This window comes from Paramisgurnus dabryanus, chromosome 18, assembly GCF_030506205.2.
Source record: "Paramisgurnus dabryanus chromosome 18, PD_genome_1.1, whole genome shotgun sequence".
Classification (NCBI taxonomy): Eukaryota; Metazoa; Chordata; class Actinopteri; order Cypriniformes; family Cobitidae; genus Paramisgurnus; species Paramisgurnus dabryanus.
In genome coordinates this window covers 937,651-953,736 of record NC_133354.1, presented here as the reverse complement: position 1 = coordinate 953,736, position 16,086 = coordinate 937,651, and the positions used below count along the sequence as shown (strand labels likewise).

General features: G+C 37.2%; 1 protein-coding gene across 8 annotated transcripts in view; it reads right to left on the bottom strand.

Annotated features, from left to right (window-relative positions):
- The window catches only part of ptpn13 (protein tyrosine phosphatase non-receptor type 13), a 126,410-nt gene that overhangs the window by 104,360 nt on the left and 5,964 nt on the right, over positions 1–16,086 (bottom strand). For all 8 annotated transcript variants that reach the window (XM_065243944.1, XM_065243947.1, XM_065243946.1 and 5 more), the window contains exons 2-5: positions 10,669–10,788; positions 3,783–3,949; positions 1,014–1,079; positions 736–921 (exon numbers count right to left, since the gene is read on the bottom strand). In XM_065243944.1, coding sequence (XP_065100016.1) covers positions 736–921; positions 1,014–1,079; positions 3,783–3,949; positions 10,669–10,783 — 534 coding nt within the window. In that variant the 5' untranslated portion in view covers positions 10,784–10,788. The remainder of the gene's footprint in view (positions 1–735; positions 922–1,013; positions 1,080–3,782; positions 3,950–10,668; positions 10,789–16,086) is intronic.

Sequence of the window (16,086 nt, the reverse complement as noted above, 5' to 3'; positions counted from 1 at the left end):
ACATCTCCGATCATCAAGAGGTTTGCTCTCCGAGGATAAACACCCTGGACAAGTAACTCTCAGGATCTTTCATTGCCAATTATACAAGATCCTGAAACACTTCACATCCACCTCCACAGTGGGAGCAAAAAGTAAATAAGAGCAGAAAAATGTCTGATTCTGACCGTATGGTTTTTCCGTATCACTGTGCAATAAAACCGCTGGGGAGCGTGCAACAGACAAACAAGATGTGACATCAAACACCAGACACAAGCACAGGAAAGACTGTAAACTACCTTTTTAATTGAAAGCCGTTTTATGGGGCTGTACTGTGCAGAATTCACTTAACAGGAACAATATGTTCACACACAAGTGAACACAGGCCAGTGCTTTGTTGTGATAAACTAATGTAACCGAAAAAGGGTTGGGAAATGAGAACCACATTCATTTACATCATGACAGTTTGCATTATTTTTCCCGTTGTTGACATAACAGTGTTAAAATACATGACAGCGTTTCCTGAAGAACTTATAACTCAACTTTTCATGGCAATAACATACCGTATTGGGTTCATTTAGAGTACATGAAAATAAACGTAATGTAACCAACCATGTAACGTTACTGTATTATGCATGTTTGTAAGACTTAAAATACTGTAGTTATTTGTACATTGTGTATTCAACCAGAACAGAGCTTTGTTTTAATGGTTCGATGATCACAAAGAAACTAAAGAGTGGTTTGAATATAAACACTCACCTGAGACAGAGAGCCTAAGACGAGCCTCACCAGTCGCCTGACGTAGGAGAACGACGGGTCACAGTTTGAGTTTCGGATGTGCGTGCTGCAGGTGTCCAGGACCGTACGTATGGAGAGCCGAGAGAGGGTGGAGGCATTGCACATGTTCAGCAGGACGCTGTTCAGATGCTCTCCAAGTTTCATTGGCTAAAACACAAACAAAAAAAATCACCTCAGTATTGAATATACCTATAGAAAGATCATGATGTCCATCACATTACATTTCTCAAAGGCCTCACCTGACTGTGGGGAATCTCGTAGTCGGCTCCCCAAAACAGCGTCATGCCGAGGGAAAACATGTGTATCTAAGAAAACACAATTGCACGACAAACATGGATGCAATCATATATTAAATTACAGCATTTTACATGATTACACTTGATTTTTAACACCTGTAAGGCAATGAGAAGATTACATCAAAGATTAAAAAACACATAATAACCGGAGTTTAATCACATTAATCCACAAATTAAGTCTATTGTCTATTATTATTGTCTATTAATAACTATCTCTTTCGGTGTCTCTCTCTCTCTTTCGGTCTCATTAAAGCTTTAAACACAAACACTATAATAACCCTGTCCTAATGACGGCTGATTGTAGCTAATCTCAGAATGTACGTCACTGCAGAAATACTAAGAAATCAAAAAAAGGGGCATGTGAGTGTTTGGAAGCTCAATTTATTCAATCACATTTAAGACATTTTAGTGATGTTTGGCTTAGAGAAAGACTGTAGTAACAGAATACCCAAGTGTCGGCCAAAGAATGCAAAATATCCAGACTTTTTTTTTGCTGTGGGGTCTCTCTTTTAAGAACGTTGTGTACTGTACACAGACAATTGTTCTTTCAAACTATTTTAATGCATAATGGGCCTTTCAAACTACCATAAAAACTCAGCTTAGATCCAAAACCCTCTTAGTGCGTCAGACATGTTTTCATGTAAATGAGCATATTTTTTATCAGATTCTGCCAAGTGCCAACAATTTTATTTTACTTTATTTTATTTTATTTTTTCTTATTTTATTTAAAATAAAAGTATTTTGTAACAATACACACTATCGTTCAAATTTTGCAGTACATTTTTTCTTACATTTTTTAAACTTTTTGAATGACCCGTGTACGGGATTCAGCATATTTGAAGTGAAATAATTTGATGAACATACGACATATGTGCTAATGCTGCATTTACACCAAACGCAAAGAGAGCATCTGGCGCTAATGATTTCAATATTAAATCTTTCCTAGCCATTGACGAGATATTTCGTCAATCAAGAGAAAACGCTTCCCCGCCAATGACGTCTTTCCGCAATACCGCTATTATCCACAAGTTGGCGCCCTTCCGCAACTTTTTAAACCCAGAAGTATTGCCCTATGGCAAGCTGCTGCATGTCCGTGTCTGTTTTAAAGATCGCTCTGAATGGGATCTCTATGAAAAGTCCGTCACAAAAATGGAATTATCTCTGCTTTTTGCTTAAAATGTGTTGTTTTTGCAGAAACCTACCCATATTCAAAAGCTGATTACAAAAGAACTACTGAAGGTAGGATGAAACCTTTTTTTTTTTTTTTTTGAAAGCAGAGGGTCTGTTCTTTCATTTGGTATATTGTATGTTTATATATTTGAAGAAGAACATTTTCTGGAAGACATTAAACTTTTATGAAAATCATGAAAAACGCTGGCGCTGGCTGGCAACTTTTTTAAAAACGCTGGCGGTGAAAGAGTTAAGTCAATGTAAAGACGCGTCTATGCGCGTCTAGAGGTCTTGCGGTGCGAATGAGGCATTTAGCTTGACGCGAATTGACCCGCGAATGACGCGAATTGAGCATTGTTGCGGGAAACGCACGATTTGAAAAATCTGAACTTGGCGGAAAATCGTGCTGCTTTAAACAAACAGGAGCTTGCTCTAGTAGTGACGTGATTACAGGAAGTGGGCAGAGTCACTGAAGCCCCTCCCATGACACGAATTTCCACGTGAATGGAGCGAATAAACTCAAAATGTTCAAGCGTCCAACTACGGGCAAAGAGCACTTTTTAGCCGCCTCTACCGCATTTGGTGTGAATCCAGCATAAGAGCATTCGGTTACAATCGTGGTGTTTTATGGCTTTTGTATCTGAGTTTTTCAATTATATTTTTTTCTAAATGAAGGATAATGATAATTGTTATGTTAATACCTCGCATGCTGCAGTGTTACAGTAAACAAAAAAACAAAAGTGTTCTCCAAAATCTGACTACAGAAGCTGGACATTCCCTCTGAAGGTGCACTCATCGGTGACATGCAAACCATATATTTTACCAGCTTGCTCATCCATGCTACCGTTCTTAACATTAAAACACACATCGCAACTAACTTTAACCAAACAGCATAGAATGCCAGAGATTTTATGTGGCAGTTTTTTGGCAGCTGAAAACAAATCGCTATGAAACTGAACCCAACAATATTGTTCCTCGTATCTTTATGCGTGAACTCTGCTATTCTCTTCAATTTACAACAATTACAAATACTATATAGTTATTATCGCCAATAATGTGAATAGTCCTTAATAATGGAAAAGGTTGGATTAAACGTTCTCTTCTATCAAATCAACAACAAAACAGTGATTATTGATAAAATAAAATAAAATAAAAAAACAGTTGGAAATAGCCTCAATAATGATTTTTTATCTGTATACAGAAAACAGGTCAATCGTAACTGTAATCGTAATAGTAATTGAAATTCAGGAAACAAATTCTATCTTATATTTTAGAAAATGTTTGTTTTGTTTATTCCTAAAGTCATTCCAGCATCTACGGCTGTATTCATCACGAGAACTGGTTAATCCATACACAAGCTAATCCACACAAGTTTATCCATACACACGTTGGGGGAAGGGCAATTTGGCATCCAAGTCACCTGCATGTTTTTGGTTTGTAGGAGTAAACCCACGCTGGCACGGGAATAACATGCAAACTCCATACAGAAAAATAACATTTTAGAGAATGAAGAAATAAACAAATAAAAATCGAAAAATGTACCCTCTCCATATCAGACGCTGAGGTGAGTTCGAGGCCCTCCAGCATCTCTGGTGGAGTAAACGCTCGCAGGTCCATCTGTGTAACATTCTCGTCTGTGAAAGAGATGTTTCCAGAAGGCATAAGGAGCAGGGACCATGGAGAGATGATGAAACCCAACGTGGAATGATCTACAACCATAAATATGAGAAATATGAGAAAACAGATCAACCTGTTAAGTTCTGATAACACAGATTTTAAATATTGGTTGTACTTTTCACACAATTAAGAAACCCAAAGTCTCATAATCTAATTGTAAGATAAGGAGCATCAAAGTTTGATTTCACAGCTATTCACATTTAAAGGTGCAGTGTGTAATTTTTAGAAGGATCTCTTGACAGAAATGCAAAATAATATAAAAAACAATATTATAAGAGGTATATAAAGACCTTTTACAATGAACCGTTGTGTTTTTATTACGTTAGAATGAGACATTTTTATCTACATACTGAGGGTCCACTTACGTGGAAGTCGTCATTTTGTGCTGCCATGTTTCTACAGAGGCCCTTAACAGAAAAACTTTTTTACAAATTTGTCACTGAAGATGACATGTTTGTCCAGTGGCAACTACCGTAGCTTCTCTATGTGTTTCAAAAGCAGTGGACTGAGCCATTGGTTGCAATTCGTAACTTCACCACTAGATGCCACTAAAATTTACACACTGCACCTTTAAGATACCAAAGTTATTTTACACACAGTCGGAAATAAAAGGTACTTTAAAGGGTGCATGCTGGTACCTAAAAAGTACATATCTGTACCAAAATGATACATATTAGGACTGTTTTAAAAGGTACCGTCCCAGTGACAGCATTTGTCGCCGAAGTATGAAAGCACCACATGTCGGAGCGCTGTCCACTACACCAGTGGTTCCCAAACTTTTTCAGCGTGTGGCCCCCCTTGTGTACGGTGCATTCCTTCGCGGACCCCCAAAGAAAATTTGTGACAAGAACTGTTCTAAAACTCAACATTTTAATAAAAAAACTAAATTAAATGATACAAAAAAGTAGTGCTTTTGGTTAGTAGCCTTAATTTTTTAGGTTTAATTACACAGAATTCATAATAAATTTATGTATTTTATAAAATGTCATAAAACTGGGGCCCCCCTGGCACCATCTCGTGGCCCCCAGTTTGAAAACCACTGCACTACACCATCGGCTCCGACATGTAGGATGATTTTATGTAGTAAATCACAAAAATGACTTTAGCTGGGTTTTCAGGAGGGTCATATTTGGTTTCATGACCGTTTCAAACCTTTTGCTAGCAAGGCAGTGTTTTTTAAAGCGACGACTGACAATGTGCGTGATAAGAAAATACATGAAATTACAAGTTGTGAGGCTTTGGCGAGGCAAAGTAACTTGACTAGTTTAGGGAGCTTGTGGTATTGGACGCAGATTATTTCCTCAACACGAGCACAGCATGCATTTCAGAAACATAAGTCATCCTGTGAGGTCCGAACAAAGACACAATAAAGAGCTACATTTCCTTGAAATGCAAAAGGGATCTCCTTCAAAAAAGACGATTCTATACGACAGTATGTTTATCTTCTAATGCTGTATTCCTCTTTTTCTGAGCTATGAAGCGATGAAGCTGTCACAGTTCAGTTAAGATACTTGGAGTAAAACTGGCCCAGTGGTTACAGACGAAGCAGCTGTACAGACATATTTTATTTACTTCCTATTAACATGAAATGAAACTGTGGCGCCACTTTCAAACAACCTCTTATCACTTCAAGTTAGTGTTGTTGTATTTTAAGGACAGCAGCATGAAAGCCGATCTCTTTTCTTTAAACAAAAGCTGAATAATATGTAATAGCCTATCTTCTCCTTGCTTATATAGTCAAAAAGCAAACAGAAAAGCTTAAGAAATGAAATTCAAGCAGCGATGCTATAAAGCACTGGAATTCCCAAAGTAAACACCGGCTTCCTGTGGAAACCGTCTGGTGATGGTTTGGACCTCATTGTGAAGGCACGGTAGCTCAAGTATAGCAGTTATTCACACGTTTTTTTATTTAATAACATTTATATCTAGATTTCACTGACTTAAACTAGTTACCTTGGCTTGCATCAATTGCTAGACTAGAGCCTACAGATGTCAAGTGGATAAAGAAAGCAAAATGATGCATGATTGGTCAAAGCAAAATCTGATAAACCATTATCTGTCCGGTTCACAAGCCCAAAGCATGCAGCTAAAAATAACTTCACGAAATGCAAAAAGCACATTTGGTCAAACCTTTCTTCGGAGTTTACCATGACTGGCATAACAAAAGTAAATGTGCCACGAAAACCAGCAAACTTCTTCAGTACTGCGAGAGCAAAACGAAAGTAAAGGAAAGACAAAGTCTCAGATATGTGTATCTTGGGCGTATGTTTATTTAGTCACAATCTGTTTATTTTTGATGCCTGAGATTAGTTCATAAGAACTACCAACCAAATCATCTAAATTACTATTTTTATCCACGGTAAAGCTGCACTTTTGCCTCTTCATCTTATCTCCGTTTGAAACAAAATTGCTAGAGCTGGAGTATTTCCTTTTCATGGGTCAAATGAAGTCAAACTAACATGACCTGCACAATCAGACCCAACATATCAAATTATGAATCATTATTATAAGCTTACATAGCAAATCAATGTAAGGTAAAGAGACAGTCTGGAGCCCTGATTGTTGTTTGTTTTTAAAGGTCACCTAATATGGTAATTTTTCAAGATGTAATATTAGTCTCAGGTGTACCCAGAATGTCCCTGTGAAGTTTCAGGTCCAAATACCCTATAAATAATTTATTATACCATGTTTTGGGTGTGCAGAAAAAGAGCTTTTTGTGTGTGTGTGTGTCTCTTTAAATGCAAATGAGATGCTGCTTCCCTGCTGTTCACTGCTATCCATAGCATAATATTATTATTTTATAATAATAATAATAATATTTTATTATTTCATTGTTCATTGTAAACATGCAGTAATAAATTGTGTAAAGAAGATTTAAAGGGGCCATGCCATGACTTTTTCCATGTTTAAGTGCTATGATTGGATCACCATTGCTTCCATCAACCTAGAAAATGTGAAAAAGATCAACCCAGTAACTTAATTTTGGTAAACAATTCTCTACAAGCACGTGAAAAAATAGCTCATTGAAATTTGACTCTCCTTATGATGTCATAAGGAGCTCTTATTATAATAATACTCCCCCTTAATCTGCACTATTCAACCACAGCACTGCCATTTAGTGCAGAGAGAAAGAGAGAGAAAAAGATTGACAGCACAACTGAGTTTGAATTGCATCACATCACCATCATTGCGATCAGTGTTTGCACTTCATCTGCTCATTTGCATTTTAAAGGACACACCCAAAACACCACATTTTTGCACACACCTACAAAGTGGCAATTTTAACATGCTATAATAAATTATCTATATCATATTTTAAGCTAAAACTTTATGTGTGTACTCTGGTGACAACAAAGATTTATTTGACATCTTAAAAAATTATTGTGACATGTCCCCTTTAAAGCAACACCAAAGAGTTTTTTTTTACCTTAAAATAACGTTTCCAAAAAAGTTTCAGTGGTTCATCCACTCAAAACAGGGTGAATGGCACTTTCACATTCGCTTTGCAGCCCTCTATCGGCCAAAACCGCACTAAAGAAGTTTCCAACCGTCGGGTAGTGGTCCTGTAGTTCGAGTGAAAACTACAAAAACTTGCTTTACGGCAGACCTACAATCCAATCATAGCCAGCTATGCTGCAGTATTTATGACAGTGGTAATGAACAATTACGCTTCTAACCTGTAGGGGGAGCAAAGAGCAATAAGTCTTTAGTGTTGCTTTAAATAGAAATTATGACCTAAGGTCTTTGGACGGTTTTGGGCGGGGCCTGCACAAAGTGATGTCAGTTTGCATAGAGAATGACAACAGGTTGACCCATGAGACTGTTGAGGTTTTACGAGAAAAAATAAAGGAGTGAGCAGATTTGTATCATTACAGGGTGGTTGTGTACACACATAGGCGACACACAATTATGTTCAAACAACATATAAAAGTGAATTTCTCATATAGGTGACCTTTAACAACAAAATACAGATTGCAGCTTTAAGAAGCTAAACTGCAAAGCAAAAAGCCAACACTGTAAGAAAACATTACATCATTTTAATGAGCTATGCAATATACTTAATTATGAATTACACAATGTTGTAAGTTGCAGTCAAGATGCGGTTAAAAACAAAATGCTCAATATGGCATACGAAATGCAAACTCAGAATTCCTTAAATCAAGAGCGTTCACGGTTTTCAACTAAATAAATCCGAACTTGCTGACTCGCTCGAGTGACATCCCTCGACTGTACTGCTGCGGGATGGAGAATTTCAGCAAACTTTGTCAAGAGGGACCTTTGCCAGCAAGTTTTCACCCCAGCGACTCGAGGCCAGATAACAAGCTACTGTGAAATGAGGGGAGCCCTGCGTCCTCGTGCAAACACATACCAAAGCTGCTACATCATCTTTATCATCATCGTCTTCGTCGACCCTGAAGACAACAACTTAATCATGCTTCAAACCCGCCTGGCACACGGCCACATCTGCTGAATAATAGCCCAACAGAATGAGAATTGTCCCCGAACTGTGAGAAAGTCCCAAGATCTTTGCATCTTTAGAGGAACGTCAGCAGATATTGGTCGAGGACAGTTGGCATGTCGTCAACTCATCTAACAGCCCACCAATCTGCTCTTTAGGAAACGGGGCTGCGGGGACAATAAAGGCGTTTTTGTTCTCGGTGGTGACACAACAGTCCATTCTCAAGGCTGAGTAAGCCTTCTCATTAAACATTAGCAAGTTTAACCCACCCCTTAAGAGATAAAGAAAATGCATTTTTAGACTTTGTGAACAGACTGATCCTGTAGCTGTTACTTTTGGTCTAACCTAGCTTTTATGGAGGCATTTGAATAAACCTAAACAGGTATGAACTGGTTAAAGGAAATTAACACTTTAAAAACAATGCCAAACACTTATATTAACCAAGTGGCATTTCCAGACAAATGATGACATCACATCTGAGGTTTGTGGTGCAGTTGGAAAGGTTGTAATGGTTTTGAATCATTCAATTGAGAGACAATACAGCAAATGTGGTGTAGTAAAATATTTTCCACATTTAAGGTTTTTGCATTGGCTTTTTGGCATGCCTGTGGGAAAATGGTTTCTGTGTAATTGAGACAGTCTGTTACTATTTCAGATCGACCAACACCTGCACAAAAATAAATTAATTTTTCATATAATCACATGTAATGATTGCTTTAATGTGCTTATTGTTTCTAATCTAATAAATATATAAAGTTAGCAAACTGTTGGTTTGGTATTATCTTAAAACAGTACATTAGTGATTGAGTTAGTGTGCATTGTGGGTAAAAAGTAGTGAAAGAATGTAGGGAATTAAAGGAAAACACCAGCATTTTCAATATTTTACTATGTTATTACATCAACTTAGATGAATTAATACATACCTATAATTTTTCAATGTGTGCACTTTTAATCTTTGTACAGCGCTTCTTAAATGTGTTAGCATTTAGCCTAGCCCCATTCATTCCTATGGCTCCAAACAAAAGTTTAATTTTGTGCCACCATACTTACTCGTGTAACTCCTCATGTAAAAGTATTTAAATAGGGAAAACATGGAAGTGTTTGGTGGCTTCTAAATTCATCCCTCTTTGGAGCCATAGGAATGAATGTGGCTAGGCTAAATGCTAACACATTCACATGGCGCTGTACAAAGATTAAGTGCATGCATTGAAAAAAGATAGGTATGTGTTAATTCATCTAAGTTGAGGTAAGAAAATAGCAAAATATTTAAAAACAGTGGTGTTTTCCTTTAATTTGTTCACTCAGGTTTCGGACATCACTACAAAATGGCAGACGCCAAATATTGTGCACTGTGTATGAGATGCAGTTTTGGACACAGCAATGGTGTGTTTTAGTGGATACTATTATAAACTTTATTTAAAAGTTTCAAAAAGGCATGAACTTGAAATCTGTTTCTATTTAAGCAGGATCATATCACCGACTTTAAGTGTTGATAGATACACCTTGAGAACGAGAAACAATTAAAGAAAAAAACTGAAAATGTTACAATCTGACCAAACCAGAGAAACCAGATGAACAAGGAAAGGATCTGATAGAAACAAGGGTGAAAATAAATTGACAGAAACTGAGAAGTTACTGATGAAGATACTTTTCATTTCAACACTGTACAGAAAGGAACATAAACCTTCAAATTCCCGAGCAAATCAACCCAAAGGTGTGTCATTAGTGTTTTGTGATACACAACGTCGGAGGATCTTTCGGCATACTCTTCATGTTACTGCCAACAGAAACTACTGTGAGCTGGAGTGTTTATTGATAATAACGTCACTACAAACACAATCTCGAAAAGCTTTTTTATGCAAGTAAAAATCTTCAGCTTCAATAAGAGAACCCTAACAGTTACAAAACATCAAACGTGACTGAAATAGGCAACAATACAGTGCATTATAAACACTTAAACTCACTGGATGCATTTGAATGTTGCCTATGTACATGGGCGGTTTGTCACATAGCCTTAGTTATATTTCGTAAGTCGTGGATGACTGGTGTTTACACTGCATTTATGTAACTTTACACCTTACAGAAACTAAACAGGGTGTTTTATTTATCAAAAACCATGAGCAGACAGCTGAAAACTTTGGTTGGGTTTTATCAACAGTCTTTTTTCAACACTATCAGGCTGTAATTCAAGGTTTCTGATTGTTTCACTCACTCCAAGGCCTCAAACTTGGCTGAGCACCCTTGAGAAATGTGGGAGTTCTTAGTGTCGTGTGAGCCAGGATGGTGGTTTACCTCTGCGGAGGAGTTCATGGAGACTTTCAGCGCTTTGGTTCAGGACGGCCCAGACTTCCTCTTCCTGCAGGGGTCCGCCTCTCACCTGCAAGGCCTCGGCCAGAGACACGTGCATGGTGCCTGAGGATAGACAAACATAGCCATGTTACTCTTATAAAGTCGGTTCTTAACAGGTACATTAAGCTGATCTGAATACACATATTCTCTATACACCTAAAGACAAAGCTACATAACAATTAAATCGCATATATATATATATATATATATATATATATAAAAAGTTGTCACCGGCGTCTACTGCTTAAAATTATACATACATGTGTGTGTATTTATGTATACATAATTATTAAACATAGTACACACATTTTTGCTGTAAACAAAAACTTTTATTCTGCAAACGATTAGTTGCGATTATTCGTTATGCAGCCCTACATCAAATAATGTTGAATGCTGACCTAAATTTTTATTTATATTTCCAGCGTACTATATAATTTCATAACAACAACGTCAAAGTTGTTTCCAATTTCCAACTTTGTATCCACCTACTTTTATGTGCATTTTGGATCGGATAAATAAACCTAAATGGAAACACCAAGATACAAAAATTCTAAAAATATGCATAAAACTTTTTCTAGGCAAAATAAAGACCCGCAGTGGCTTCCTCCAACTGTGAAAAGTTATGATGTTGTTCTTTTCAACTATTCACAAATGTTTTATGTGATATTCTAATTTTTATTTAATTCTAAGTTAAATATGCAATTTTGGATGAAAATATAGCGATAAGTTTAATTTTTAGGATAATTATCCTACTAATCTAAATATGCAAATCAGTAAAGTCAACTCTTTATTCTTATTCTTAATGCCATTGGCTATATTCATGGCAAAAACTGATTAACCCATACACAAGTTGATCGTAAAGTCAAGTTTAACAACAAAAACAGGCGAATGCAATCGTGTTGCGTCAGGTTTAATTGTTGGGGTCAGTTACAAGCCTTGTGTTGAAATTGTTTGTCATTATGTTCCAACTTATGCAATGCTGCCACAGCTGTAAGGACAAAGAGTTGTAAACCCCTGGAAATCCCAAGATAAAAAGAGACAGGGGAAGCACTGGGTTTAAGGGATTACTTTTGAGCGGGCATTACACGGGGCTACTCAAATACTGTGTGTCACATTTCAATTGAACTGTGGAGTCAGAACTTTCAAACAGTGTGTACGCAGGAAACATCATAGGGGTGTGATGCCAGAACGCATTCATAAGTTCACACACAGACACACATTGCAGACTGGGCTCAAACTTTTTTCAGTCACAGCGCTACATGCTTATTAACATTCATGCATTTAAACCAAAGCAATTTATACAGTGCATTCAATCTATACAGTATTGTGTCAGTATGTGTTTCCTGGGAATCAAACCCATGAACTTTTGCACTGCTAATACCAACTGAGCTCCAGGAACACCAACATAGCACATACAGTACAAGCATAAACCATGACACATAAAAATGTGAACACATGAAACAATATGTATATAAACCACAGAAAAACTCTCGCTGTGATTGGTGGGCTGATTTTAGCCTTTAAAAATCGCAGATTACTTGAACAAAACGTCCACATAATGCCAAAACTCTCTCTCTTGTTTTCATAGAGAAATGAAAACACCATCAAATTACCCATCCAACATATTCTCACAGGCTAAGAAAGAGAGCGGGTCATTCTGCATTTCAGACAAAAAGGGCCACAGATAAGCGCATATTTATGCAGGAATGCACGCTAGGGACGAGAAACTCCCTAAAAGAGGGAAACGAGGGGAGCAAAGTGTGTTTCAAACCCCTCTCGTATGCTTCATTAGCACTTAGTGCGGGCAGCTATCGTATGCAGATTGTCTTCCACTGCTTTTGTTATTCTAACACAGCCTCCCCCATCTCTCAGGGTGCACTGCCTCATTCCCATTAGTAATCTCTAGTGTGAGATTATGGGAATGTTGGGAATGGGGAACTATCTACCACTTTCGAATGCTTTGCACAGCATATTCTTTCTGCAATGCAAAATTTGGATGACCTACCACTTTTGACACAACGTACACAGTATAGAACAAGAGCACACTGAAAGAAACACTGATACCCATAATGCAATGTGTTTGAACTAAATGATAACCACAATGTTGCCTCATTAACTCGCAATTAGATTAACTTGCCAAAAAGTATTATCTTATGGCGCTTTTCCATTGCATAGTACCCCACGGTTTGGTTTGGGTCTGGTCAGCTCACCTCACTTTGGCTTGGTTAGCTTTTCCATCGAGTTTAGCAACACTTCGAAGTGAGAGCATTGTTGTACAATCCCATACATTTATTATTTCTCAGTTCGCCACAAAATTTAAATTGACCACCACAAATAAATGTTTGCACATCACGTTTATCACTACCTCTGTCTAACATGACAGTTTCTGTACAAACACCCGTGGCATCAGTCAAACATTTAGTTTAAGTTGCATTTAATCATATATGCGGACGTGCTCGTCGCGAATGTGCTGCCCAAAACTGCAAGTCTGGATAAAAACTGTTATGGTGCTCCTGATTCGCAACCTGTGGATGTTTCTCATCACTAAAAGGGAGTTTGGGAACATACAGCAAAGCACAGATGACAACAGGTTTACTCGAGACAGCGCAAGTTGGCATGAAGGTAAAGCAAATCTTTTACATTATAGCGATGACACAGGTAGTGACAATTCTCTTAGACCAATCAGTGATCTACAATGTTTTCGCGTCACGTTTTGGTATCAGCTCGGGTCGGTTGGAACCCCAACCGAGGTGGTACTAAAACAAGTACCGGGTACTATGTACTGCACTCAATGGAAAAGCCCCCAAAAGTAAGCTGACCTGACCCAAACCAAACCATGGGGTACAATGCAATGGAAAAGCACCATTAGACAACATTGAATTTCCAAGATCATAACTGTGTGATACTTGGTCAAGTGTTCGTGTACCTCAACTGGTAGAGCATTGCATTAACAGCGTAAAAGGTTGTGGGTTCGATTCCCAGTGAACATACATACTGAAAAATGTATACCTTGGAAATTTGCTTATGATAGCCTCTGCCAAATGCAAAAATGTAAATTGTAAATGCAATGTAAAGTACACATCCATTTTAGTAAGGGAATGTGACACAAATGTAGTATACCGTAATATAGTATTTAGTTTCCTAAAATCCCAAGCATATCTGCATTCATTTCTGAAACAGAGCTGCTAAAGGTTTCTTACTCCAAAAACAGTTAAATCATTTAGATTTGACCATTTTCTATCCTCTAAATATTGAACATGTTTTGCTAGTGTGCTTGTAAGTTTTCTATGTAATGCATGCAAATGAGCCCTGAAATCACTGACTGCTTTTAAATGCTGTGTCTCCATGAAAAGTCTGGAAGGACACAACATCTATAATAGAAAACAAGAAATGTCAAGCTTTCAAATATGGAGATCTAAGACCTTCTAAGGTCAGAAAAAATAAACTGTGAGGTGAAACGTAAAACCATTAGACAGCACTGTAAAAACCGTGGCAATGAATTGGAGGTGTGGGCCAAGTTATTCCCCCAACACCGAGCAAAGTGGGGAAAGAAAAACAGTAAGCGTGGTCAGAGTTTTCCTGGTCACAGTTCAGAAGATTTTGGAAAGATTAATCCTTGAAACGTGATCACACTCCCTACGCCCAGGTGACTACCCTAAATATTCCCACCTTAAGAGCAAAGCTGAGATTTCGGAAGTGCACTTTGGAAATGGGTAAAGGGGGTTAAAAGACAGTTGGATGGTGCATGTTTTGATTCGTCTACCAGGCGCTCTGTTTTTCCCATGAATGCCTAAGATGAGAATCATCATTTTAGATTCAATTTTCCATTCTGTTGCAGAACTTGGCAGAACGCAGATTCAGGGATAAAACTCCAGAAGCAATCAAACAAAAAACAGGGGTGATGGTTTCCAATGAAACACCAAAGCCCGATAGAGAGGATGTTTTATTTTCTCATAACATTAATCTGTGGTTGGACCCGGTTAAATCGTTTGCAATTCTAAAGAAACCCCGATGCCAGTAAGTTGAGTTCAAAATTTTTTTTGGAGATGCTTTAGCCAGGAGTAGGGAAAGCAACATTCCAATTTCCCAGAATCCTTTGCAGTTTCTTCACCCCACTCTCCTTCTCCCTCAATCTGTTAAAATTAGAAAACCTGAGAACCTGGATTACCTCAGCCACACATTTTCCAAAAACACATCGCAGTTTAAGACCTAAAATACTTGAATGACATAAAACATGATAATTTTATTAGGCTAAAGTGCTTCCTCTTATTTTAACAACTGGTTCTTAACTGGTGTGTCACAACCTAAAAATGGATTGCATATCTGGAGTCCCAGACAGCAGGGAGAAAAAACAATGCTGAGTAAACACAATACTAAACACAACTAATCACAAAGTACTGCCCAAAAAGACTTACAAAAGGAAGTACAAAATATTTTTGGTACTAAAATTTCACTCTTTAATATAATTAATGGTATATTTATATTTAACATGTCTATCAAAGACAGTAATAATGCACCGATCATGATTTTTTTTATGGCTTTTTTTACAAGCAAATGGGCCAATTGAGTACAATTTCCAATTTAAGCAACAGGCAAGAATAAACAAGTACATAAACAGGATGTTTATTTGCTTGTTAACAGGTCATGAAGTATACTTTGCATTAGGCTGTACGTTCAACTGTATTGGTATGCTTATGCATAAAAAACAAAGTTGTAATTTTTTATTAAATTTAATTGTTTATATGGTATAAATTAATTATTAATTTTCTATAATTTTAAGGAAAATACTTTTCTTGACAGTTCCCTTCAGAGACATTTATATAACAGCTCTGTGTCCATAAAACAAATCAAAAAACAAAATAAAAAATAAAAACATCTGATTGCCAGTCGCGTGTCAGGGAGCCAAAACTGACATAAAATAAAGAGAATAAAAATAAAAAATGTATTAAACAATTAACACAGACCTCTAAATTTCTTTTACACGCCTTCTTATAAATGCAACAGCAAAAAACGTTCATTTCAAATCAACAATAATCACGCAAACACCGCAGAAAGCATGCTAAGACGCTTTCTCTAAATATGGGAATAAATGCATTTTATGTTTGAATTTAAAGACTTTTTGTACAATAAAAAAATTGTACGTTGCAAAGTAAATTGTCAGAAAAAAGGTACAAAACTGAAACTTATCTGTCACTGGAGTAGTAGCCGGTTAATTTTTATGCCTTTTTGTGTATATAACACATTGAAATGTTGACATTTTGGGGTACCCTAAAGACCTATTGTGTACCTTTAAAGGGGACATATCATAAAAATGACTTTTGTGCTACAATTGGGTCCCAAGTGCTTCTATCAACCTAGACA